The sequence below is a fragment of the Chiroxiphia lanceolata genome, chromosome 9 (genome assembly GCF_009829145.1).
Source record: "Chiroxiphia lanceolata isolate bChiLan1 chromosome 9, bChiLan1.pri, whole genome shotgun sequence".
Lineage (NCBI taxonomy): Eukaryota > Metazoa > Chordata > Aves > Passeriformes > Pipridae > Chiroxiphia > Chiroxiphia lanceolata.
The window spans coordinates 11,519,670-11,546,852 of NC_045645.1; the positions used below are offsets into that span (position 1 = coordinate 11,519,670).

The 27,183-nt window shown below is 48.3% G+C and overlaps 1 protein-coding gene across 16 annotated transcripts in view; it reads left to right on the forward strand.

Moving 5' to 3' along the window:
- Positions 1-27,183, forward strand: part of NFIA (nuclear factor I A) — a 410,936-nt gene that overhangs the window by 147,654 nt on the left and 236,099 nt on the right. For 9 of the 16 annotated variants that reach the window (XM_032696705.1, XM_032696706.1, XM_032696704.1 and 6 more), the window contains exon 5: positions 18,947-19,478. In XM_032696705.1, the coding sequence (XP_032552596.1) occupies positions 18,947-19,478 (532 nt within the window). Of the gene's footprint in view, positions 1-13,141; positions 13,502-18,946; positions 19,479-27,183 lie in introns of those variants that run through there. The other 7 variants (XM_032696711.1, XM_032696712.1, XM_032696720.1 and 4 more) reach the window with 1 other exon arrangement.

Here is a 27,183-nt window from a genome sequence, read left to right on the forward strand (position 1 = left end):
GCACACAGGATCATTTTGCTCAGACTAAAACCAGAAAGGTGATAGACATAAGGTAACGGACAGTGATTATTCAGGAGTCTGCAGCATTTCAGAGCTAAAACCGGAAAATACTTAACACTGAACAACCAGATAAATACTTTTATGGTCTGAAAGCCTTACTGGCATTAACACTAACTGATCAGAGCTGCCCTTATAGGGCTGGTTAGGAGAGGGGAAGGGCGGTGAAGCACCTTTAGAACCATCAGCAGGACAGGACACACCAACAGCTGGCGTGAATTAGCAGGTGAAGGCAGCGAGTCCATCAGCCGGAGACCTGTCCTTGTGTGTTAATGTCCCCCCGTGCTGAAGCCACCTGCCCATCTTCTATTTTTCTGAGCATATCTGCTCGCGTGGGAGATGTGCTCGATCAGATGACCAAGCATCCTTCCCTTTGGGTAAATAAAACCTCAGCGCCAATTGCAAAGCACAAGGACCCCTCTCTGACCCTCTGGGGATGGGGGTCTGCCTTCACTGATGGTGTCCAGGGATGGGTTGTGGGAAAGATGGGAAATGGTGTCCCTGGGGAGTGTGGCGTCTCTAACCTCACTCCTCCTCCACAAACCCTCTGGAATTCCTAAGGAAGGAGCGGGGGACACGCCACTTTCCCCTCCCCACACGCAGGCGTGGGGGACAGGGAAAGCCTGACTCTGCTGGTATCGTATCCACACATCGTGGCTGACGGAAACCTCGGGCAAAGACCGGGCGAGCGTGCTCGGAGGTTTTAATGTGGCCTATTTTCCCCGGGTTCCGCAGTATTTCTGCCGGGATTGGACTCAAAGGGCCCCCTCGGGAGCCCGCGCGCTTCCCGCCGGGAGGGGGCGCTGCGCGGCTGAGGCGCGGGGGGGGGCCGGCGGGAGCGGCGCGCGGCCGCCTCCAGGGGGCGCCGCGGGGCCCGGCGGGCGCGGGGGCGCGCGCGGGGTGCGGGGGCGCGCGGGGTGCGGGGGCGCGCAGTGTGTGCGCAGGTGTGCGGGCGCAGGTACCGCCACCCGCGCCCCCCGGGCTCCCCCCCCGGGCCCCTCCATCACGGCATCGCGCACGGGAGGGGGGCAGCAGAGAGGAGAGCGGGATGCGCCGGTCTAAAAAAACTCATCTGCAAAAGTTGTTGGGTGTTACCGTTCAAGCCACCCCGAATCCGCGTTTTGCAACCCTGCAGGAACGCAACTGGGATTATTTATTATTGCTTCTCCTTATTAATTTAATTAAGTCTTGTTGGTGTAGCATTTCCCCCCCCCCATGTTAAAGGAAATGAAGTCAACATCATTAAAAGGAGTGGAATAGGCGTATGCCAAAGCATTTGTAAGAGCACGTTAAAAATATTCTAATATGAATTCCAGCTGTCTTTGCAGACCATTGGTAACTTTTCCGAAGAAATCCAGTGACGGCCGCAGCCTCGCTGCCGTCGTCCATGCGCTGAATGCAAATTTGTGGCAACAAGGGAAAGCCACCTTCATTATTTCCTACAATCACACTTTTTAAATCAAGTTAGCTAGGAATTTATAAAGGCCTTTGGCATCGGCTTTGGAGTAGGGCTCGCTCATGACGTTTGGAATTAAAGGCAAATTGCACCAACCTCTCCTGCTCTGGGGAACAGCAAAAACCCCAGTGAGCCCAGCCCAGGGCTGTGTGGGGCACAGGGCACGGCTGGAGGTGCTGCCCAGGGGCCATGGGTGATGGGGTACCTGAGTGCCAGGGTACCTGAGTTCCAGGGGATGTGTTTTGGGTTATCTTTGTGCAGGTACAGTCATGTGTGGGGCACTGGTGTTCATATGTAGTGATGTATTGGGGTGTCTGTGTGCTGGGGCACCTGTGTAACAGGACACCTATGGGCAGGTGTAGCAGCATACTAGAGTATCTGTGTGCTAGGGTATCCATGTGCAGGTATAGTCCTATACTGGGATATCTGTGTCCTGGAGTGTCTGAGTGCTGGAGTACCTGTGTGCCGGCAGTTATTTTGCTTGGGAGTACCTGAGTACTGGGGTACTTCTGTACCACACTTCTGCCTGTGTTCTGGGGTACCTATGACTCAGGGGTATCTGTCTGATGGGATACCCAACCCCATCCTGCCCTGCCTTCCACAAAAACTTCCAAACTGCCATAAAACCATCCTAAAGGATGAGGTGAAGGATGGGGGCACCAGCAGGAGATGCAAAGGGGCCCCCCTGCAAGAGGGGATGTCTGGCTGCTGCCTCCTTTGCACTCCCATGGCTGGAGGGCACTGAGAGCACCAGCACTGGTCCTTGCAGATGGGAACAGGCTCCTTCCCCTACAGTGTTCCATCCTGATGTCTCAAATGTTTTGGGAAGAGCAGTACTGCTGCAAGGAGGGAAAAGCAGCTTCCCTGGAGTCTGCATGGGACAGGGAAGGCAGTTGGCCACGGCCACTCTCTCCCTACACTCAGGTGTCCTGTGTCCTCCTCTTCTCTGTACATTCCTCCTCTGCTTACTGGTTTTCCAAACCTGCAAGGGGCAGGATTTTCTGTGGAGATTCAGTGTTCTTTCTGTCTTGCATATGCAGGAGGCCTGCCCACATGTTCCCTTTGCCAAGCAGGGCAGAAGTCACTTGCATCAAAGTTTGGAGCTCAGTGACACTGAAAATCTGGAGATATTTCTTGAATTTAACAAGCGAGGGGGATTTTTTTTTTAGTCAGTTTGATGCTGCAGTGCAGCAGCAGAAAATAGTTTCAGCCTCCTGCTCTGTGTGCTGCATTATTGTTGGGGGGTTTATCCCAGATTTTATTAGCCCTGTAAGCATCTCCAGCTGCATGTGACCATCCTGTTCTCAGGAGTGACTCCTCCCTTGCTCAGCAGCGCAAGTCTCAATGACTTGCCAATGCAGCTGGTGGGATTCAAGCATTTCTGAAACTTCTCCCCTGCAACCCTGCTCTAACTTCTGGGTGCAGCCAAGGGGACCCAGCAGAGCCCACATTGGGATGGAAATCCCCATGGATTGTGTCAATTCCTAAATTATAATAATTCCAACAGTACTTTTCATACTGATTTTCCTTTTTTTTCCCCCTGATTTTACTGTTAAAGGATGTGATGGGAAATAACAGGCAAACCCACTGTATGGCCTAACAGGTATAGTGGAGAGAGGCCAAACTGCGACCCCAAGCTGTGATGCTCAAATATCTCTGGTCCAGAGGACCCCTTGGCTTTGCAGATTTGATTCATCGGTGGTAGGAGCAGCGCTGGGACACAGGGGTTCTGCAGTCGCTGCACCTGGCTGGCACAGAGCCCCTCTGCTGCAGGGCTGGGAGAGCTGGAGGCTGCCTGGGGGGGGGGTCTGTGTCCCACTGTCACCGGGGAGGATGCTGCGGCTCCAGCACCGCGCTCCGGAGCGTGTAACCCCCCCATAGACACACATATATTGGGATAGGAATAATGTCTGTGGATAAGCACATGTGTAAGGGAATTGCAGCGGCGGTGTGTGCAGCTGCTGGCAGGCAGGACCGCGCTAGGCGGGAGAGCTCGGGGGTGCCCCCGCACCCCCCTCCACGGAGCCGGGCCCGGGAGGCACTGCGGGGAGCGGCGGGGGCGGGCGCGGCGGCTGCCAGGTGCCCCCCTCCCTCCGTCCCTCCATCCCTCCCACCCTCCGCGCCGCCCCCGCCACTTTTATTGAGACTTTATTTTGCGGCAGGGGTCGGGGGGCGCCGGCTCTCCCCTGGATTTCTCCCCCCTTTTGGTTATTTGTATTTTTATATTTTCTTTTTTTTTTTTTTTGGGGGGGGGGAGGGTGGCTCCGAGCTGGCCAAAACCTCCTCGCTCCTCGCATGTGCGTGATTTAGAATGACAGAATTGCGAGCCGGGGCTGGAGCAGCGATAAATCAGCCCTTCGCCGGCGCGAGGTTGCCGGGACTCGCCCAGCGCCGGACGGAGACTGCGGCAAAAGAGAGGGGGAAAAGGCGGGGGGGAGGGGGGAAAGGAAAAAAAAAAAAAAAAAGGAAGGGGGGGGAAAAAGAGAGGAAAAACATAGAAAAATATACAGGAAAAAAAAGATCAGCCCGCGGGCCGGCGGAGCGAGTGGCGGGGTTTGCGCGGGCGCGGAGCAACTGGAGCGGCCCCGGGCTGCGCTGCTTCGAGGGTTTTTTCCTTTCTCGGTTCTTCCTTTTTTTCTTTTCTTTTTATTTTTTTTTTTTTTACTTTTTTTTTTTTTTTTTTTTTTTTTTTGCTTTTTCTTTCCTTCTCCTGTACCTTAGATGAAAATGGCTACCAGTGACTTGGCGAGCGTTGGGAAGGCAGAGCTGGCAGGTTGCGAGATTTATTTATTTGTTCTCCCCCCACCCCAAAATAATCAAGAGCCAGACCAAAATCAAACAGCAAACTTTAAAGGCTTTGCTTTAATTCTCCCCCCACCTCTACTTTCTATCCCCCCCACCCCCGCGATGCGGTGCCAAGGCTGTGCCGGAGGGGGGGCCCGGAGGACCGGGAGCTGCGACGCCCATCACCGTCGCCCACGCCGGGCAGCGGCTGCTCGGAGAGGGGCAGAAATCGGGCAGAATCGGGCAGAAACCTCCGGGCTGCGAACTCCCTCGGCGAGTAAAAATGGTGCCGCGGAGCGGGCGGATGCTGCGGCGGACACTGCGCTCCCGCGCGTAGGGATTATCCACCTTTTTTTTAATTATTATTATTGTTATTATTTATTTTTATTGTCGTGCCACAGATCTACAACTGTACGTGCAAATAAAAGCGAGAGCTCACGGATACCGGTTTCCTTCCAGCGAGGACTGAGTGGTTAATCCAATAAGTATCTGTATTGTTCGGGGCGGTGGGGGAGTGGGGGGGAAGGCAGTTAATCATGTATCGCAATGTATGGATAATATATATGAATATTAAAGTGACGTGGGGGAAGAGTTTCGACGAGGGGGCTCCTATCGGGGGAGAGGACAAAGAAGAAAGTGGAAACAATCTTTTAAAATATTTTCCATTCATAAAAATGGCAGAGGGCTTATCCACCAGTCTATTTCTGCGTCTGACTGAACAGCTAATGCGTTATTGCAAGCTTCAAAAGATAATTGTAGTGTCGGTAGAGACCTAATAATACAGCAGCACATGTAATTTTAAACAACACCTCATTGTTTATTGGGATGTAACTTTCCCAAAGTTTATTTGTAGCATTAAGAGATTTTTAAGTGCAGAACAAATTGCAAATGAGCAGCTGTGGGGCGATGCACGGTTTGTGTGGCTACAAGAGTTTCTATATTTAGTGACAATCTGAATCTGAAGAGGATGAAAAAAATAGAATATTTTTAAGGAAATGCTTATTTCCTCCTGGAGAGGGGGGGAGCTGGGCTGGGGGATCTCCTAGCTCGGCTTTTCAGTTTTCTGAGGGAGAAATAATACAGTCTGTGTGTCTCTGCCCGCGAGCTTCATGACCATACGTACACCTGCTTCATAGGCTCAAAAATAACCTTTTCATCCAAGAACTTAAGGAAGGGGTCGGGCACACGTACGTGGGGCGGTGTCATGATTTATGTGCTTTTCCAGGAGTCCAAATAAAACCGTGGCTGAGCACGTCCCTTTGTAAGGGCCACCTGTGCATCGTGCCTGGTTGTTCCGGGGGTTACCCTGTGGAAATCTTCCCAGCCCAGTATAGAAGTTAACACAACAGTCGGGTGAGCAGAGGATGGTCTCACCTTCTCCCTGCTGTTAGGAGAGGAAAGCAGTGATTGTGACAGGCAGCCCACACGGATTACACTTCTTTTTTTTTTTTTTTTTTCTGTCTTATTTTTTAAGAAAAACTTCTTTTATGCAAAAAAACCCAACAAAGCAGCCTCTCCAGAGAGATCCAGTACCAGTGCAGGGTGCCCAGCTCAGGGATCTATATTGCCAGGGCTTACAATGCGGCAGGTCAGTGAATTACAGTAATAAAGACTTAAAAAAAATTCAGGTGCTGAGACAAACACATTTCTTTCACTATTCCAAAGGAGCCATAGGCACTGGGAAAGGCAGACCAAGCAAAAGAGAGCGGATGTGCTTCAATCTGTGATTTTTTGTGACATCTTTTAGGTAGAAGTGTTGGGTCTCGTGCAGGTGTGAGTTGTTACAACCAATCTTTTCACATGAGATACAGCACAATTTTTATGACTCACTCCTTGAACATTATGAAGTTGTCTATAAAATTAGAGAAAGTAGTGAGGTGAAAAGTTACTAATCTTGGTGGAAGAGTATTACTTTTTATTCTCTAAAATTTCATTCAGTTCAAAGTTTATGGGCTAAAAGCGGGTGTTTATAAACTATCTGTGTTAGACAGTGCCTGTTCTTCCTGTGAATAATATATAACTTACCACCTTCTAAAGAATATCTAATTTAGGGCTGGATTTTTAATAGCAGAAAAGAGATAGAGTTAGCAAAACTTGCGATGGAAAACCTTCCTGCTCTGTATCATTGAGGAAAGTGATCAGACCTCATGTGTGCTATAGGTCAGCAGGGCTAAAATTATTTTATAAAAAATAATTGTGGAAGAGATTTCCAGATGAATTTAGTGCCAGAAAAGCAGTAATAAACCTGCACCTGTTACTGTGTCCTCCTAACCAGCCCATCTCTAACCTAGGCACAAAGTTTTCTGAGTTTGTGTCTGAATAGGCCACTCGGATTATTTTTTTTTCTTCCCAAAACTTTAACATAGACAAAAAATGTGGAAAAAAATTTGCTTAGTAGTGCAACAGATTGGTGGTTTGATTTTTATTTATTTATTTGGGTAAATAATGCCCATCTCATTGTGAAAGTTACAGACCCCAGAGAAAAGCCTGCAGTGAAGGACAGCAGGGAATGCATGTTAATGAGGGCTAAAAGACCACCGCTGTTTCTAAGCAGTGTAGGTGATGATTATTAGTAGTATTAATATTCCTGCTTTCTCTTAGACATAATTTTTTTTTTGTCACATACCTGTTTGTGTTACCTGAAACTTTACAAAGTCCAGTCAGCAATTCTTAAGGTTTATTTTTCACAGCCTGCCTTGAATCTCAGCTTTTATATTCTGAGCAAACCCTGGATGTAAAATGTTCTCATATAAAAGTATTGACAAAAGCCTTACTTTCCTATTGAGAAATAGATTGCATAAATAAATATGACAATGCATAGATATATAATATACCAAAATAAATAGTGTGTGTATGGGTGTGTATGGGCACATAAACATTATTTGCCACACCATGTTTATACCACTCTTGCGCAAACTTTATCAAGCGAAATTTTCATCGAGGCGAGCGAGATTAGGTCCAAAGTGTTTATGCCAAACTGCCTGATAAAACATTGGATTTGGGACAATGGCAATATCAGTTCTGTGCTCTGCAATCGCTCTATATCGCTGGAGAATTATTTTGTACCATTGTGAGAGGTGTCCATCAGCTTCTAGCCGCAATAACACTGCGGGACTGCGTACAAATAAAATATATCTGAGGACAACTGTACCTGTTTGCATCTTTCCTGGTTGTGCATGGAGGATTTATGCAGCTGGATGGTGGCATCAACATGGTGGAAAGGGATTTTTAGGTGTCTGCTGGCCCTTGGAGTGGCCTGGATCTGCCCCAGAACTGGGCCAAAGGGCACCGCTCGAACCCATGAGTAAATCACAGCGAGCTTAATAAACTGCATTCACTTTCACACAGAACTTTCACTTCGAGGTCTATTTCTGTTTTTCAAATAAATCCTGCTTGCAAAGCGGTTTTTAGGTTAAAATAGCATTACCATTTATTTTGCTCCCCATAGAAGATCTACAGTAAAACAAAAGGGGAAACACTGCCTCTCCTGTCTCTCTCCGTTCTGTTGCTTCCTTTCTGCAGCCTGCACACTTTTGCTGGGAAGTTATTTCCTCCGCAGTGCATTTCGCAATAGACTCGAGACCCCGTGGAAATGCATTACAACTCTGCAGGCATTTCTGCGATGCGCTCGGCTCCGGAGCCAGCGCCCCACGTACGGCCGTGCCAGGCAGCGATGCCGCCAGGAATTCGTGGTTAAAGCAGGAGTTTTCACAGAAAGGAATAACACTGACCAATTTTTAGTGTAGTTATTCCCACTTGCCCTTAGCACAACTCCGTTAATTCCCATCCCCGCCTTGTGGCTTGGGCCTAGACCCCAAATTCTGGTGCAGTCGCCTTCATCTGTAGGATAGGGACTGAACCACCTATTTATCCTCCTCTGCTTTCCTGCTGGGAATCATGGCAATGGACAGAAAATACTGCATGCAAAAACCTTATTACGCATATGTATTTAGCAGTGTAAAGTGAGAATTTCCATTAAACATATTACCCTGCTTATTAAAGCTGCTCCCTGTAATCTGGAGCCTGGAGGTTGAAAGTTCTGCCCACCTGCCCTCCCGTTTAAGGGCAACACAGTGTTCGCATGACTGTGGTATTTATTTATTGTAGAATCATGGAATGGCTTAGGTTGGAAGGGACCTTAAAGATCACCTAGTTCCAACCCCCCAATATAGGGAACTATATTGCATCAGGGTTTGAAGCCTTCTAACTAGAGGAGGAAAATCCCATTATGCTCAGTTCTCCATGTACACGTAGAACAATAAAACAATATCTTCCCTGGAGAGAGTCTTACAGAATACTCTCATTTTTGGTATCTTCAGAATATTATTGATGCCACGATGGATGCTGGGACCAGGTTATGCACAGCACTAACCTACAGCTCCTCCATGACATTTCTGCTGGGATTTGTAGATAATTCCATAGCAGGTCATGGGATGACACAGAAATATCAGGACATTGATTTCCATCAACCATACTGGCACTTAGGTCTCTTGGAGATGTGAGTCAGCAACGTGTGGCTCTAAGGTTTTGATGGAAAGGGGATCAGGATTGACCTCCAGCTATTTCGGGGGGCTTCTGGCTCTCACTGGGGTGCAGCTGCTCCCAGGGCAGGCAAGCTGCTATGGTGGCTCTCCCAAAGCCATCAACACCACTCAGGGCCCCAAAGAGCCCTGTTGTCCGGCTCAGGCCTTTAATGATTGCTGCTGTATGTTAACAGGCCATACCACATATAGACTGGCTATTGTCAGCACTGATCCTTGTCCAACTGACGGGCTATTCAAAGCGCTTCTCAAGCCTCTCCAAAATCCCAGCTTGTTCTACCCCGATGACAGCCATCCCTCCCATTTGGAGTTTTCTTTGTATGCTTGATAACATGGTGGAAATCCCTTATTATGCTTCTTTTAATAATGCTTTCACATGGCAAGGGGACATGATGTTTTAATTTATGCAGTACACATCATCCTTCGACAATTTGCTAAGAGGAGCCCTTGCGACCTAAGCCTGCGCCGAATACCACAAGTTTATGCAAAACCAGTGGTTTCCAACCTGTGGTCTCCAGACCGCTGGGAATTGGCGGAGTCCTTCCGAGGGGTCACCAGGAGGTAACCAAGAAAGCAGAGCCGCTGTCGGGAGGTTCAAACGCGCCGCAAATGGAGCCGCGCTGTCACCAGCGCAGGTCTGGGGCTCCCAAACTGGAAACTGAAAATCACTGTCTCAGGGTTTTTTTACTTTCTTACTCCTTTTCTTTTTTTTTCATCTCTGTATTCAATACACTGTGGCTGCAACCTCTGTCTCTTTAACTACCTGCTCAAGTCAATTAAAAGCAGTAAATTCAGAGGGGTAACCACACCACTCCTTATGAGTTAAGTTGTGTGAGTCAAAGTCTTACTTTGTTGTCAAAAAATAGTAATTAACCTTCAGATCCACTTGCTCCCCCCCTTCCAAATTAATTTTGCAGTATTATCACGCATCTTGAGGCTTCCAGTTTTAAGCATATAATGCTTCTGCTGTTAATGAAGCGGGTATCCACGATCAAGGGGAGCTGAGAGCCACAGACAATTGTTTGTTTGCCTTTATTTCTCACGCCCTTTGAAGGTTTTTCTTTCTCCTCTGTTTTGCCTTTTTTTTTTTTTTTTTTTTTTTTTTTTTTTATTAAGTGACTTTAGCAGATTGTACCCTCGGAGCTGTGAATAATGGGGTTATTCTACAAAAATGGCCAAGGCTAGTTAAGACACACAAAGCCAGGAAATCCTTTCAGGGATGAAATCAGGACTATTTTAGGGGTGCCGTGTAACTTGGAGACTTTGCAGCTCGGCTGCTGCATCGCTGCCAGGCACGGCCGCGCTGCGGGGAGGATCGGTCCTCCCCCGCCGGGGGCTCGCACGACTAGGGGGGGCCCGCACCGGCACCGCACCCGGAGCGGGGGGGGGTGAAGCGGGGTAGGGTTTGTGCAGAGCAGGGGGGGGATGTAAAGGTGCTCGTGCAAACGAGGATGGGGGGTTTGCCAGTGCCGGGTAACTTTGCCCGTGCAGCAAAGGAGCTTTGCTGGTGCAAGGGACGAGGGGTTCCCCGCGCTGGGGAGGGCTGCCCGTGCGAGGGGTTCGCATGGGGGGGTACCCGTGCAAGGGAGGGGTTTACCCGTGCCGGGGGGGTTACCCGTGCAAGGGAGGAGATTACCCATGCAAGGGGGGGTTATCCAAGCGGCGGGGGGAGGGGGTTGGGTGGTTATCCGTGCGGGATGGGGGGGGGGGTTACCCGTGCAAGGGGCGCTCGCAGCATCCACCCACAGCATTCCCCCGCCGCCCTCCCGCGCAGGACCCCCGCGGCTGGGAAGGGGCTTGGCGGGGGCGGGACACACTGCGGGGCCGCCCGGCGTTGGGAGGTGTGCGGGGGATGTCCATGAGCCCCGCCGCCCCCCGGTGCGGGTCTCCTGTGCGAATCGCGGCGATTGCGGAAATAAGCGGGGGCGGGGGCGAGGAGGAGGAGGAGGAGAAGAGGGAGGTGGGCGGGAGGCTGCCAAATCGCTCGTAACTTCTGCAAAGTCCCGGGCACTGGAAGCCCACCAGGCAGAGCGGGGAGAGGTGGCAGCAGCGCCCGGATCCCCCTGCCCCGGCCCCGGCTCGCCCCGCGCCGTAGCCACCAAAACCCCCAAATCACCCCAAAACTCAAGGGGAAAAAATCAAAACCCCAATACATCCCATCCAAGAGCCGGCCGCAGTTGGCTGCGGCGGGTTTTCCCTTCCGGTTCCCAACGGCCGCGAGTTTATTTAAGCCATTAAAAAATACCAAAAAATCGCGGAAAAAAAAAAAAAAGAAAAGAAAAGAGTGCCGCCAACCACCAGAGCCCGCAAAGTTTCTCCCGCACTGTTATCAGTGTTATGCCTGTTATCCCTGCCTGTGGGACGCGGCGCCGCTTAAACTCCTCTTTTTTTTGTGTTGTATTTTTATCCCGATTCCCACGCTTTCGCAGCAGAGGGGAATTCGCTATTGTGTCTGCGCGGGGTCTGGGCGCGGAGGGAGCGCGGGAGCGCAGTGCTGCGCCGCCGCCTTTCTTTTTTTTCTCTTTTTTTTAACCTTTTTTTTTTTTTGAAGGGATTTGAGAAAACCGCTGAGCTTGACAGATTCCCCCCCGTGTTTCCCCCTCCCCGCCCGTACGTGCGCGCCGGCCCCGCGCGCGCCCGTCCTGGAGCGGCCGCGGCCGCGCACAAAGAAACGCGCGCGGGCGCGCGCCGTGACGGACCGTGGCGCGGACCAATGGGCGGGGCGGAGCTCTGTGACGTCACCTGACACCGCCCAATCAGCGCCGGGGGTGGGTGTTGCGACGTTTGAACTCTCCCGGGGGGAGGGGCGCGCCTTTTTTTTCCTTTTATTCCTCCTTTTTTTTTTATTCTCATTTTTTTCTCTATATTTTTTCTTCTCTTTTTATTTTTTCTCCCTTTTTTTTCCTCCTTTTTTTTCTCCTTTTTTTTTTTTTTTTCCGCCGAAGTTGGCGGCGCCCCGCGGGGGAACGGGGCCGCTGGCGGGGACGGAGCCCTCGGAAATCTCCGGATTTAGCACCCAAAAAAAAAAGGGGGGGGGGAGGGGAGAAGAAGAAAGAAAGAAAAAAAAAAAGCCAAAACTCCCTACATTTAAAAAATTATTTATTTTTTAAAGCATGCTTAACAAAACGCTGAGTTGGGAGAAACGAGGATAACTTGCGCGGCCGCCCGTTTAGCGCTCAAATATACCGCCGGGGGGGAGGTGGTTTTGTTCTCCCTTTATTTTTTTTGGGGGGGGGTGTCCGCGGCTGCGGAGGGGCTGCACTTGACCGTGGCCCCTGCCTAGAGGGCGCAACCAGCCGTCCCGCGGCCAAAAGTCTCCCGAAGGGCGCCAAAAGTTACTTAAAAGATAATGCTGGAAACCGCAAAAGGCTGGGAACGGTGCGGCACGGACGGGGGAGGGACACAACCCACTCCTCCGCCACCTCCTAAACAAGCTGCGGGGAGGGATTTTTCCCCTTATTCCCCTATAGATGGAATTTTTCCCTGCGTGTGTCGTCGTTCCCCCCACCCTCAAAAAAAAAAAAAAAAAAAAACAAAAAAGCCTTTAACTACGCGCCTATAGCTGACACGGGGGTCACCTAAACCGCCTCCAGCAGTAGTGGAAAACGCTATTTCCAAGCGGAAATGGGGGACACACACACCACCCGGGACACCCTCCGAGTCCTCAGGAGCGGGCTGGAGAGCATCCAAACCCCAAACCCAAACGTTGCCGGTGCCAAGACAATGCGCTTCAGAAGTGGCAGGAGGCGCGGGGGTATTTTTAATTTTAAGCGCTTCACTTTTAGATTTTATGAGTAAGGAAGGTGCGGGGGGTGGGGGGATGCGATGTGCAGCTGAATTTAAGTGTTGATATTTTTTTAAAGAAATTTATTATTATTAAGTGGAATAAGGCACCCTCGATTTAAAAGCGCTTGATTTAAAATGACAAGTGCCAAAGGGAATGGGGAAAGTTGTGGAAGGCAACGCCGCTCCCTCCGGCACCCCCCCCCCCCTCACTCCTCCACCCTATCCCTCCACGGTCAAGGGCCGAGCGGAGCCGCAGCCCCCCACGGGAAGAGCAAAATAAATAAATAATAATTATGATTAAAAAAAATACACAAAATACTCCCCCCCTCCACCACGAAAAAAAACCGAAGAAAACTTTGAGTTGGGCTCTGTGCTCCGCGGCTGGCCGCGCTGCGGGGCGGCGGGGCGGAGGGAGGCGGCGGCGCCGCAGCCCCCTCCCCGCCCCTCCCCGCCCCCGCGGGCGGGCGGCGCGGGGCGCGGGGCGGGCGGTGCGCGGCGCAGAGCGGAGGGGCGCGGAGCGGAGCGCAGGGGCGCGGAGCGGGGGCGGCGGAGGGGCGCGCAGCGGAGCGCTATGCCTTTAACGGCGCGCGGGGCAGGCATGCCGAGCGCGTAGTGCGGGAAAGTCGAGGCGGGGTTAAAGTTCAGCTCATGGAGCGGCTCCGCGCTGGCTGCAGTTTGGCAGAGTTGGAAATGTGAAAGCAAGAAGCAGGCTCGGGGCTCCCCCTCCTCTCCTCTCTCTCTCTCTTTTTTCCCCTCCTCTCTCTCCCTCTCCCTCTCTCTCTCTCCCCCTCTCTCTCTCCCTCTCTCCCCGCACACGCACACCTCCAAACCGCAGCCCCCCGCAGCAGTCATGTATTCTCCGCTCTGTCTCACCCAGGTAAGCGGCCGCCGGGGCGCGGTGGGGCCGGCGCTGCGGGGGTGCGCGGCCGTGCGCGCCGGGGAAGGGGCACCACCGCCGCTCGCCGAAACTAACTTTGTTGCCTTTCGCTCGCATCCCCCCCCCTTCCACCCCCTTCCCGCACGGCCATTTGTGTCGGCACATGGCTAATGGCGCCTACTTATTAATGCTTTAATTAACGGGGGGGGCCGCGCGGGCGCGGTGCTGCGGGACAACCCCGCACGGCCCCGCCGTGCTTGGTCATCCGCGATCGATGCCGCCGATGCTGCCGTCCGCGCCGGAGCGCCCCGCACAGCCTCGCACCGCGGCCCCGGGGCAGCGCTGGAGCCGCTGCGCCGCTCCCCGCCCCGGGCACGGCGCGGCCCGCACCCCCGGCACCGCGCCCGGGGCTCCGCGGGAGCGGCCCCACCGGCTCCGCGCCACCCCCCCGCCGCCCCGGGCGCGGACAGAGGGACCGTCCCCCGCACCTGGGCTCGCTCCCGCGGTGCGGCGCGGTGCAGCCGCCCCCGCGCTCAGCGCCCTCCGCACCCCCGGAGGCCGCCGCGGCCGGGGACCCGTGAGCGTGTCCCCGCACGGACACCCGCAAACTTGTCCCGCGTGTGTCCCGTGTCCCCCCCCCGCCACCCTCCCGCCCGCGGATCGGGCCCCCGCGGGACTCGGCGCAACTTTTGCGTCCCCCGCTCTCGGCGGGACGGGACTACGCGGGGAATGTGATGGGAGGGTTGTCGTTCCGCGGTGCCCCCCAGTTGCGCGGCCGCGGATCCCCCGGCCCCCCCTTTTTCCCCGCGCGCTGCTGCCGGACGCTGAATTACACCCCTTCAATTAGCAGGATATAATGGTTTAACGAGGAAATGCTTTGTGGCGGACTCAAACCCCAGATTATTTCCTCCTGCAGGAGATTTTGACTACATTATTCTTATTAATTTAATTGGAATATTTTTTTTCTCCCGGTGAGAAAGCCTCTCCGGGCTCTTTCCGCCGAGAAAAAAGCAAGGAATTGCAGAGAGAGGGGCGGCAGCTTCCCAGGCAGCCCGAAGAGCTGCAAAAGTTTCGTCCCCTTCTCCCGTCACAGTCCTCTCTCCTTCCCCAGCCTCCTCCAAATTTTGGGGTGCTGGTGAGGAAATGCCAGGCCGGCGGGGACATGAAACTCCAAACCGTACACTTGCTCAAAGGCAGGAGGAAAACAAGAGCAAAAGGAGTTTGCAGAGGTTGGGATGCAACTCTGGGCTCTGCCTGGACAAAGTTTGTGCTTCTAATTCAACTCTGAAAAATACCTGGTTTTTGTCAGCTCTGCAGCTGCAGGAGGGACCCCCGGACGCTCCGTGCAGGGCCCGCAGCACCGACTCGCTTGGCATCTCCACGTGGGGCTCCTTGGGCTCAGTAGGCCCAGTTGCACATTAAGGAGAGAAAATAAATCCATGGGCTGGTTGCTCATGGCCCACTCATGTTATGTGGCCCCCCTCTTTTTTTTTTTTTTTTTTTTTTTTTTAATTTATAAAAAGAAAAAAAAAGGGCAAAGAGCCCGGCATGTGCTTTGACTCCGTTAGGAAAATCTCGCATTCTTGCTGCACGTTTGGAAAAGTAATATGAGGATTAGAGGCCTCCTGACAAACTCTTCCCTCTGAAGGATCAATTAGGTGGTTCTGTCATTTTTCCATAGAGAAGGGGGCGAGCCCTGAGCCATTGCAAGCAATTCAAGCGATTTCCTATTTTATCATTTCGGGAGCTTTTATTGATACAAGTTTTGGACCAGAATTTTTTTTTTTTTTTTTTGGCAAGTTTTGGTTCAAATTTAAAGGGAAGCTCTTGAAAGTGGATTAGACAAGGAAAACAAACAGAAATCGTGGTTCTGAGCATATTTATCCAAGCCCTGGAACCGAAATGGCATGAGCATTTTGTATCATCTGTCAGGAAAAATCCAAACATTGTTCCATTTACGTATCTGCTGAGGAGCTAGGAAATAGTTGAGGAACATATGCACATCTCCTCATAGATTTACAAGTGAATGGATTGTAAAAATATTAGCAAGGGTCGCTGTAGCTGGCTTAATTTCAAAAAGATCTGCAGAAATACATTGTTTCGAAGTCTCCTTTGCAGGATTACATTATTGCGGGCACCTCTGGGCTGGGTTTGAGGCTCTTTTATCATAGTTCTTGTGGGGTTTTTTTTAACATCTTTTTGAAGAGCAGAAGAGAATTTTGGGATAACAGTACCAAATTGTGTGGCCCAAATTTTGGGTGCTGCTTAGAAACAGACAGCTCTCTGAAGAGCTGTATCCTCAAACTTTGGAGAGTAGTGCAATAAAGAAAAAACCAACTTTTTATTATCGCTTTCCCAGCTTTCTGATGTCTTTTATTTTTAGGTGACCCATCCAACACCAAGGGGGAAAAGTAAACAGCTTTATCACATACTTTCAAAGTTTCCCTTCAAGCTAACTTGGGGAAAGGGAAAGATCATTGCCTTTTCCACCAGTTCCTTAAAATCCTGCTATTTTGCAGTGAGGCTGCAGACAAGTTGTGTATCTGTTAGCATACTTGCACTGAGACATTTCCAAAACTTTTGGGGTGTTTGGGGGGGCTGTAATAATGCTGAAATAAATAACTATATTGTGCAGAAACTGCTCCCCCCTCCTCCGTCCCCGCTTCCAGCCCAATTCTGTTTGATCAGTCCTGGCTGCTTTTATTTCCACTTGAACTTTGCTAATACCTCACCGCTGAGATTGAAGCGGTGCAATTTTCCGGAGCAACGTGTTTACCAAGACAGTTTGAAAGTTGGTCTGTTTATGAGTCATTAACCTTTTCTCCTCATACACCATTTTGAAAAGACACATTGGAGTCTAATAGGGATGTGCACACCTCGCGCACGAGCAGCGGTGCTTCTCGTTTACTTCAGCCACAGACCCTGACTTTGCACCAAAAAACATCATCTTTTTCTCCCCCCTCCTTCTAAAGTGGTTTTGTGTTTTTTTTAAATTTTTTTTTGGATGTTGTTTTTACCTCCCCTTTCAGGTTCACATCGTAGAGAAATCAGCTTTAGCGCAGGTTAAAGCAACTCTCTCTTGGACAGTATCCAGTGTTGAGCCAAAAAAGTCTCGAGCACATGAGATCAAGCAGGACAAAGCGCTGCTTAAAGCAGAAAAGTTAAAATATTTCAGGATGTACCAAGACGTGTTTGGAAAGTGGGAAGGCTGGAAGCGTTACCCTGGCTCGCTCTGGGGCTGTCGAGCCTCTCTGCTCTGTGTACCTTTGCAGATAAACTTCCACTTGACAAAAGGCCTTTTTTCCTTGACTCTCCCTGAGTGGGGAAAAAGAAGGACAGGAGGGATCAAGAGGGAGGGTTTATTATTTTTAATAGCTTGTAGGGACCTGTAGTTTTTATATTTTTCTTCTCTTCCCCTCTCTGCCCCCCCCGTGAGAGCTGTTTCTGGTGGGTGAGAGCAGCTCCATGTGCTGGGATTGTGCCTCCTCTCACTTTTTGAATCTGCCGACTGCAAACTCGCAGCAATCTTTTTTTTTTTTTTTAACTTTATTGAAATTTGAAACTATCATCTTTTCCCATAGAGAAGGGAGAAAAAAAAAAAGGAATGTGCCAATCATTGGGGTGATTTATTTTATTTTACCTGCTTTTATTTTAATAATCCTTCATAGTACTTTGATTACTACCGCTTTGCTCTAATGAAATATATTGTGCTGTTTGGGAAGTTTTTAACAATATGTGTTTAAAATAAAAATAAATGCAATGGTATTACCTATAGATTTAAGTATTTATAATTCTGGGGCCACTTAGAATAAGTGCAATGAAAGCTTTTGGGAAGTCAGCAGAAGGTCTTGAATTTTGACAGGATTTTGCTGGTAGATATTTTTACTATTGAGTTCTCAATTTTTCATAATTTCTGAGAAGAAAATGCAAATTAAAATGAAGTGTTGAAAGGAAGTAAAATGTCTCTTTTTATAACAATATTTACACAACCTGCAATGATTTGGGTAGGAAACGTACTCCATGGGATAATTAAAAAAAAAAAAAGTTAGTTAATCTGAAAAATCTCCAATGTTTTCTTGCAGGAGTAGGCAGCGGGTGGCTTTTCCCATGCTGGGGAAAACTTTGCACAGATTACTTTATTTTTCACTCCTGGAGGGCCCAATCCTGAGAAAAGGAGGAACTGGAAGCAGGGACGTCCCCAGCGCACAGTGCTGGATCAGGCCCCACAGGCTGGATACGTTTTTATGTGCAGCCTGGAGTTCGGTCATTCGTTTATTACAAGAAAAAACAAGAAGTGTGGCCCCAGTATATTATAATATGTTTTGATCTCTTAGGCTGATTTATGTAGTACTTTCTGCGAATATATATATATATAATTTTTTTTTTAAACAAAATCAAGGGGTCTTTCTCACTTTTTTTTATCGTCAGCATAATTTCAATCGTGATTATTTTTGTGCCAAGGGAGAGGGGTGATCTTTAACTCCTCATTACACAAAGCAAGCAGTGTCTCCGGATGGCCAAACTAACTTTCCAAGTAGGGCATTTCTTTTTAAATATCTAAAAATATCTGACAAAATTAATAATTCTTCATATATTTGCGCAAATTGTACTACAGTTTTCATTTTTTCCTGTTGTTTTTTATTTTATTTTATAGAAAGGCACAGAGTTTGACTTTCCCTTATATGCCCAAATGTCAAGTTTTTGGTTTTTTCTTTTTGACAAAATATACACAAAACTTAAAAAAAAAAATTAAAAAAATGCAAGACTTACTTATTTTAGGATTTTAGTGTTATTGTTGCACCCGCAGGATAAATCAACTGCGGTACTTTCTACTCCCTTCACCGTTTCAGGAACCAGAGTGAAAACCACTGTTCATTGTAATTGTATATACAGCTATAGTGGCATTTTACTATACTGCCGGCTGCTATTTCCAAATATATCTTAGGGAAAGTTTTACTATACTTTAGACTTCCCCATACAAACATTGATTGGCATCCAAATGTTTAGGATTTGCCAAATTGGCGGGCAAATGCTGGCTACACCGCAAGCAGCGGGGTCAGGGAGAGAGCAAAGGGAGATATGCGCTCCGCTAGTGGACTTAGAGCCGTGTTTTTAGCTTTTAACTCATTCTAACTTTTTTATTTTTTAGAAATTTGGGGATTGGGAAAAGGGGGCCCCAGCGTTGCTCCATCTCCATCTGGGCGCTTGGTTGAAGTTGGATGCTGTTTTTGGGGGCGGGAGCGGAGGTTTTGGGTCGGTACAAGGGGAAGCGGGGATGTGGCAGTGGCGGGTTCGGGGTCTGTCAGTGAGCGTTATGAGTCCCACAGCCCTTAAAGCCCTTTATAAACACCCTCCTAATTCTCACCATCCCGCGAAAGCCCCGTTTCTGGAGGCTCTTTCTTGATGGTTTCGGTGACATCGACCCTTCTCTGTAACTTTTTTCAGGATGAATTTCATCCCTTCATCGAAGCACTTCTGCCTCACGTCCGAGCGTTTGCGTACACGTGGTTCAACCTGCAAGCCCGAAAAAGAAAATACTTCAAAAAACATGAAAAACGCATGTCAAAAGAGGAAGAGAGAGCCGTGAAGGACGAACTGCTAAGTGAAAAACCCGAGGTAAAGCAAAAATGGGCATCCAGACTTCTGGCAAAGCTCCGGAAAGATATCAGGCCTGAATTTCGGGAGGATTTTGTTCTCACAGTCACAGGAAAAAAGCCTCCGTGTTGCGTTCTTTCCAATCCAGACCAGAAGGGCAAGATGAGAAGAATTGACTGCCTTCGCCAGGCAGATAAGGTCTGGAGGTTGGACCTTGTTATGGTGATTTTATTTAAAGGTATTCCGCTCGAAAGTACTGATGGCGAGCGCCTTGTAAAGTCCCCACAGTGCTCTAACCCCGGGCTGTGCGTACAGCCCCACCATATAGGAGTTTCTGTTAAGGAACTCGATTTATATTTGGCATACTTTGTGCACGCAGCAGGTAAGTGCCTTTCTATACCACCTTCTCCAATTTTTCGGTTATCTCTGTGCCGGGTGCTGTGCCCCGGTGGCGGCTGCATGGGCCGGGGAGGGAGCAGGGGTTGCTGGTTTTCGCTCTCCCGGGGTGGTGAGGAGGGTGCCAAAACTTCCCCCCTCCGTTTTATTTTTTTTTTTCCATGGGTTTTTAAGGTACAGCCACATAAAAGTGGCTCTTGTTTTCCCATGGTTAACAGCATTTCGGGCATCCTTCACAGGTGTTATCCTAAATGTTGTCCTAGAAGGGCTCACAGCCAGACACGACTTCCTTTATCTTGATTTTGGGGGAAAACAGATTTTGATTGATTTTTTTTTTTAAATAAAATTTGTATATGTTATGCATAAAGTAGTGCAAAAGGGCTAGAGATGCTTGAGGCCTGTGAGTCAGGAGTACCAGGTATCCTCACCCCATGGGATGACATGAGGAGCATAAATTCCACAGGACTGGGCTTGGAGGGAAAGGAGAAGACAGTTCCTTGATAGCAAACCTAGTCATCAGGTTAGAGCAAGCAGGAAACAAACATCTGTGTAATCCTAGGTGGGAAAGAAGACATTAAACCCCCCCGGAATATCACAGTGTATATACCTAGAAGCTAAGGAGGTCTTGAAAATAATTCCTGATTTGATAATATTGTGCTTACTGGGGGAGGGCCGAGATGTTTTTGTGTGTGATGAAAATCTTGGGATCCCTGACTCCAACACAAAGTACACTCTGCCCGCGGCATGACGCGGTGTACCCAAAGGATGTGTATTATGTTGACTGGATAAAATAATATTGTAGTTCTCCTGAGTGATTATAGCGCAGAAATATGTGTGTGCGTGAAGTGCAAGGCCCTGAGTTTCATGTACGGGATGCTTAGGCCACCCTGCATATCCTGACTTGTGAGTTGAGGGGCTGGACAGGCTGGAAAAAAAGAGGAGCAGAGGGGAGAGGAATCATATTAGTAGAAACCACTTCGACGTAAATATTTATCAGTAAGGAAACTGAGTGAATTATAGCCCTGGGAGCTTTGCACTTCCCATGCCAACTGCTTTCAGAGGGTCTTGCAGAATATTTTGGCTCCCCCAAAGTTCTTCTGTGCTGAGTCCCTACCGTGGTTGTTGTGATAGGCAGTGTCACCGCTGGGATTTTACAGATATGATCCCTGTTCGGAAATAACTTTCGAGTGTCCTCGTGGTATTTCCTTCAGATAAGCTGCAACGTTTGCTTTACACTTCAGTGCAAGGTGGTAAATCCTATTGCTCATTTATGACAAAGGGGAAGTAGACAAATATTGGGGAAAATTATTTATTTACTCTGCAATTTATTATGACCACAGTGAAGGAAGGATTATGGATTAATGGCTAACTGAAGGGAGGTTGGGACTGGGGCATTTCAGGTCACTTCCCGTTCCGTCACCAACCTTGAGGAGACTATGGACTCGCATCCCTTTTGTCTACCTTAGTTTCCTCCTCTGCATGTCGAAGTGGGATGATGCATTTAAAGTGCTTTGATATCCACAGCTAAAACTGCTATTTACACTCCACGACACACAGGTTTTTATTATTTAGATTTATATATAGCATGGTGCTGGTAAATACTGGTCTGTATTGTGTTTCCCAAGCAGCCCTCCGTGGAGCGCACAAGTTGTTCATAGAAACCAACGGTCTTGGCTTAACCTGCCTGTAGGGTCATAAAAATGTAGGATGGGGAGAAAAGAACCAAACCCAGGGGTGGAGGTATTTCAGAGAGCTTGAAAGGATCCTCTCCGTGTTATAACAGTCGGGCAATAGATGTTATAAAAGTTCAATATTGCGATTAGGGATATCCCATCTTATCAGCACGCTGGTGGCAAACAGTAGCCTTGGTAGCGAACTCTTATTTATTTCTGCCTTCATCGTCAACAGGCAGCGATCGCACTAACTGTCCTTTGGACTACGTTTGCCACAGAACCTTAGCATGAGGCCTCGGCTTGGCTTTTGGGGGTTAGATTTGTGGATTTGTGTGAGCAGTAATGCGCTTGTGCGAAGCGCACCACTTCGTGTTTTTGGCCGTTGTTTGCTGATTGCACGCATCGCATTGTGCTCTTAATGCTGTAGCGTGTGCTGGCGTATTCCTGCTAAACCTCAGCGGGGAGGGGGACAAAATGATTTTTGGGAGGTAGCACAGCGCGGTCGCCATCCATATCGCTTCACAGAGGTGTACCAAAAGCCTTGCGTACAGGCTACCTCTTTCCCCCCCCCCCTTTTTTTCATTTTTATCCCCCCTCCGATGTATCCCAGCAGTCTTTGTTACACCTGAACATTGGCCAAGTAGACAGCCATTGGTTCCCGCAGACCCGCAGTAATGGCAGCTTGTGCCGGGTGCGCAACAGGAAAATTACGAAAGAAAAAAAATATTAAGGGTCCTTTGTCTCCAACTCCATCAGAACTCGCTCCCTAAATGTATGGACTGCATATTTATAAGGAGGTAGTCACCAGTGCAAATATTAGGTAGGCTGGTCAACTTACATATAGCGGATTTGACAAGCATCTGCTATAGTACAGAAGATTTGTAAACACTAAACAATGTTTTTACCTCCTTAAAAGTTTTGAGAAGTTGCCAGTATTGGCAGGAGGCACAGACTCCGAAACGTGCTTGAAGATACGTGCCAAAACCATTGTGACCTTTTCACCCATAGTGCTCGCTTCTCTTTTTCTTGTTTCCCCCCCCACACACACACTTTTCGTCTTCTTTTTTGGGCGAGGAGTATTCTTTTCCAAGATGCCCTTATTCAAGATGACTTCGGCAGCAAGATGTCCCTTTCCTTCTAAACATGTAGGATAATTATTGCTTTGAATCCACGCTTTTTCTTCAGTAGGCACTATCATCTGTAAGGGAACACATGTGCACAGATTTAAATAGTGCTTCTTACAAAGCTACTGAAATCAATTATTCTCTTTAAGAACTGGCTAGAAAGAGAAAACAAAAATATGCAAATAGACAAACTACATGTCATTTTCATTAAAAGGAAAAAAAGGGAAATTTATTAAAAAAAAAAAGGAAGATCGGTGTTTTGTGAATTAGAGGTTGACCAGAAAATGTATTGAAATCTAGAGTATTACTCTCACATTGGAGTTTCTAATCTGCTTAACTAAAAGCAGGCAGCATTTTCATACCCTGAACTTGGATTCGCTTTTTAGTTTTCACTTATTCTGTGCTTGTATCAAATGACAAGTTGGAAACCATTGTGGCAAACCGTTTTCTTTGTGGGAGTCGAACAGTAAAGCTAATTTATGACCGGTCCTTTACCAGATGATCTGTATCAGAATCTACAATATACTAGGCACGTGGCAAGGTCACAATTTAAGTTGTTAAGGTCACAACCTTAGCCACCAGGCATTTGACCTTTTAGATAAAGTTAACCTTTGTTCATTAGTAGGCACTCAACCGAGAACTTTCTGGAGTTTTTTACTGCTTTGGAGTTCCTTCTGCTAATGTGATCAGATTGGAGAATAGATTCGCAATTGAAGTAGTTAAATTTTGTGAGAGGTCACAGTTTTTAGAGCCTTCTCTAGTAGCCAAAGCTGGATGGCGGGCCAGGAAGCGATGCTGCAATGCCTGGTTTATTTTTTTGGCTGACCATCGTTATGCGCTTCGGGCGAGAATTAAGCTCACGAGGTATTTGTGGCAGAGAAAATCTTTTAATCTTTCAGAACGACATTTAAAAATCCCAAATTTAAGAAAAATCTGGGGCTAGGACTTTATTTACATGAGCTTATTTTTCCGTTCATGTTTAGACTAGAAACCAGCGAAGATGCAAGAACTTAGCCTTATTTCTGTGATTGAAAATTTATTTAACCTCTAAATATGCTCTGTGGCTAATTGCTGGGCAGTGGTATAGAGCACATGGCCTTAAACTTTAGGCAGACCCATTTTATGTTCCCATCAGCAGATTTAAAATATTTCTACTTGGACCACCACAAAGAGACATTGATGGGGAATAATGCAAAGATGGGTTAAGGCAGAAAGCGCCTGCGGATAGCCCATGAACCCGTGGAGATACTGGGGGGTCCAAAAGGTATCTGAGGCTTTGCGCTGTAATCTTTTAGTACAATTGGTATTGATTGTTGCTGCATTAATCCTGTTAATAGCTGCAGCCGGCCCGGCGTGTCGCAGGGATGGCAGAGGTGTCCTGACAATACCGTACGTCACCGAAAGAGCTGTCGCAGCGCCTTGAACTCCCGATCGCTGCTCTGCAAAAGTGGAGTGTTCCATGGTGGAAACTATTACCGGCTCATACAGAAACACACACCGTATTGTTTACTTAATTATGCTGTAGTGAAGGCTCATTTTTAATTATTTAGCTGATTTTCTTGCTTTGCTCTGATACCACATTTATTATTTAATTTAAAATCAAAAGGGCTTGCACTACTGTTAGTTTTTGATACGTTTTGGCTATGTTATTGTCATTCCATCGTACCGGGTAATCCAGATAGCCGTGATATGCAGATTGGCCAGATGGTCATGTTAACAGATTGAGAACCTACTTCCCACTGCTAAAGAGCAGGTGTAAGATCAGTGGGCTTTTTTTTTTCCCCTCTCCTTTCCTCCCAAGTTTCAACCAAAATGCTCTTTAGACAGCTCATAATGGTAGTTAAAAAGGGGCACATTTCAGATGGTGTTTATTCTGTGGAGATAATACGTAATGTACATGTCATTTTTACGCGTATCTGAAGAGTTTTAAAGCATCCGTGACATTCCCTCCATCTATAATGCTTTGGAAAACCTACTTCCAGCTTGTGACTGTTCCAGTGTATATCCAAAATAGTCCTTAAAGTTTTGTTCTACAGACAGAGTGCAGTTACGCTTACCAAAAGACCATTCAGCCAGCTTTGCAGAAGGTATCTCACACATGTTCCCTGCACAGGGCTCCTTGAGCACGCCCAGGGCAACCTGAGCAGATCAATGTTCAGCGGAGATTTTAATGTTTGGGGACTCATAGAGTTGTTTTTCTACTCCATTATTTTTTGCCACAGTGAGACATCTGTAGTTTTAAAGAAAAAAAAAACCAAAAACTAAGACATCTTGCAGTATTTCTGCCCTCAAGGAGTAACAGGAGAAGGCAGATTTTGTGTTGCTTTAGCGTTATAAACAGTACCCCTAAAAAGTCAGTGGTGGGAGCCTGGGTCTGTATCTCAGTTGGGAGAGGTAAGGAGAGGACAGTTACAGCAAATCAACATCCCAAATTTCATTCAGCCACCTATCGCGGACAAGCGAGACACAGCGACCTACACACCCCGCATGGCACGGAGAGATATCTCCATGTATGGATGCTCTCCTCTTTGGGGAGTGGGACCGGCTGCTTGCTGCAGCCACAAACAGGGTGGTAGCTGACAGAAGAAGGATTTAGGTGGGACAACTGCTCTCCCTGTGCAGTTGTAACTGAGCCGGTGAGTATCCGTGATAATTCAGATACTAACTGGTGCGGCACTTGGGACAGTCTGCTCTATCATGAACCCCTGGCAGGAGTTCAGTCATGTGGTTTAGCTTTTCCCTTTCTCCAACAACAACAACAGCAACAACAAATAAACATGGGATAAAGGCGTATTTCGTATGCTCAGGATGTTTTCCAGGTGATGGGTTTGGCTGGTATAAGGGTGTGTTGTTTCCATACCTCCCTGTTTCGAGGTGCAGAAGCAGGAGAAGCCTGTGAGTGGTAAGAAAGTCTCCCAACACTGCTGGCTTTTCTACAAGTGACTGCACTTTTATATTTCCCTTCTTTTCCACCCAATGATGAATAGCATTAATTTAGATCTATTTAAGGCGAGTGTGGGAGAAACCACAATCTTTGTTGTGGTCACTGCTGTACACAGCGGGGCTGAATGTTTCTCTTGGTTGAGGCCTCAAAGCTGAATCTGGAGAACCCAAAACATCGTGTCAGCTTTTCAAACCCTTCAAAGAGACAGTGGAATCCTAATTGTTCATAAAACTCAGTATTTATTATTACAATTATGTATTTTCTCCCCATTCGGATGTAAAGGAAAGGGCATCCCTCGCTTTCCGTGCCTTGAGCTTCTTCACAGCTCCTCCTCCTCCTCCCCCTGATGCTTCTGGCTCAGGCACTGGCGAGGTTTTTACAACCAGCAAACAAACCCCATTCTGCTGCTCCAAAAACCCTCAACCCCTCCCAAAAAGCCGGTGCTTTGCAACACGTCCCAGAGTGGGACCCTCTGGGTGTTGGGGACTGTCCCCAGCGGAATGGCTTTGGGGCATCCTCATTGGGAGCCATGGATCTGGCTCTGCCCAGCTCCCTTCCGCACAGACAAGGGCTGGAGCTGATGATTAAATTACAGGCTGTAAATTCAGGGGAAATTATTTTAGCCTCCTAACAGCAGCTGACCTGGAGGTTTCCTTATGCCAGTGAGGGCTTTTGGTAGATAAGGGTTGTCGGTGGACTAAAAATCATTTTAATAATTTTGATTTTCCTATTCATGTGGTACAACCACATCTCTAGTGTTGTTAATTATTGCTGATATTATAGGAACCACCAAAAACCCTGGCTGGGATCAGCACATGGGTCATGGTGTCTCGGGCGTGTGGGGCAGTTTTATCCTAGCAAGGCATTGCAGTGTTTTATCCCCAGTTGCAAGGGCAGTGCCTGGGCAATCCCCTCATCACAGTGTAATTAATTTTAAAGAGAAAGCAGTGTTATTTATATGTATTTTTTAAGTGTTTCTAGCTACCATCATCCCATGTCCCTACCCCAGGGGTGGCTGTGGCACCTGAGCTCAGCCTGATGTGTAGCACCATCATGGCTCGGCACGTAGGAGGAGGATGTGACCCTGTAGAGTGTGGATTTGGGCTGAACTTGAGCCGCTGCCTGTAAAATACACGAGGGCCTCCATTTTGTGTGCCAGGCTCTCATGTGTGAGTCAAAATGGAGAGCGGCGCGGTTGAGTTTGGCCTAGAGCGAAGCGGGTAGGCTTGTGTTGCCCACGGTCCCTGTGCCACTGCAGTGCACCCAGACCCACAGTGAGGCCCAGGAGGGGTGTCCTGAGCTTATACATCCATCAGCTCCTCCTAAGGGGGTCTCGGTCTCTTCTCCAGGTCTTTAATATCCACCTTGCCAGTCGAAGTGCTCTCCCGGTGTCATGGCCCAGCCGGCACGTTGGCTCTGGGACCAGCATGAAGGGCCTCGGGGAGCTGTTCCTCCTTCCCGCGGGCTTTGGTGCACATCAGTGCCATTAGATGAGCGAGATAAAATCAAGACGGGTTTAATGACATGCTCTTCTGAAAGTTTCCTGGTTTTCATTGTTCATAACTTGGACCTGAGTCGGGTTATTTACACATGAGGATTAAAAAGCTGCAAACAACTGTGTGATTTTTAGGGGCTGAAAGCAATTAACATATGTGGGTAGGAGGATACACAGCATGTCTGCGTTCCTTTAAAATATAAATCACAGTTATTTAATTATGCTTGGAGAGGGCAGATTTAAGGATATACTGCAAAATGCATTACCTATTATACCAACATGATAATCTTATTAACCTTGCTTTCTACTTTTTAATTTTATTGTGCACCCTGTACAACTCTTATGATATCAAAAATAATTACTTGGAGAATACATGATGTCAGAGGTCTGATATGACATTTATCTTCACAAGTGAGGAGAAGGCTCTCTCGTGCATTGCATTGCAGCATGGGAGG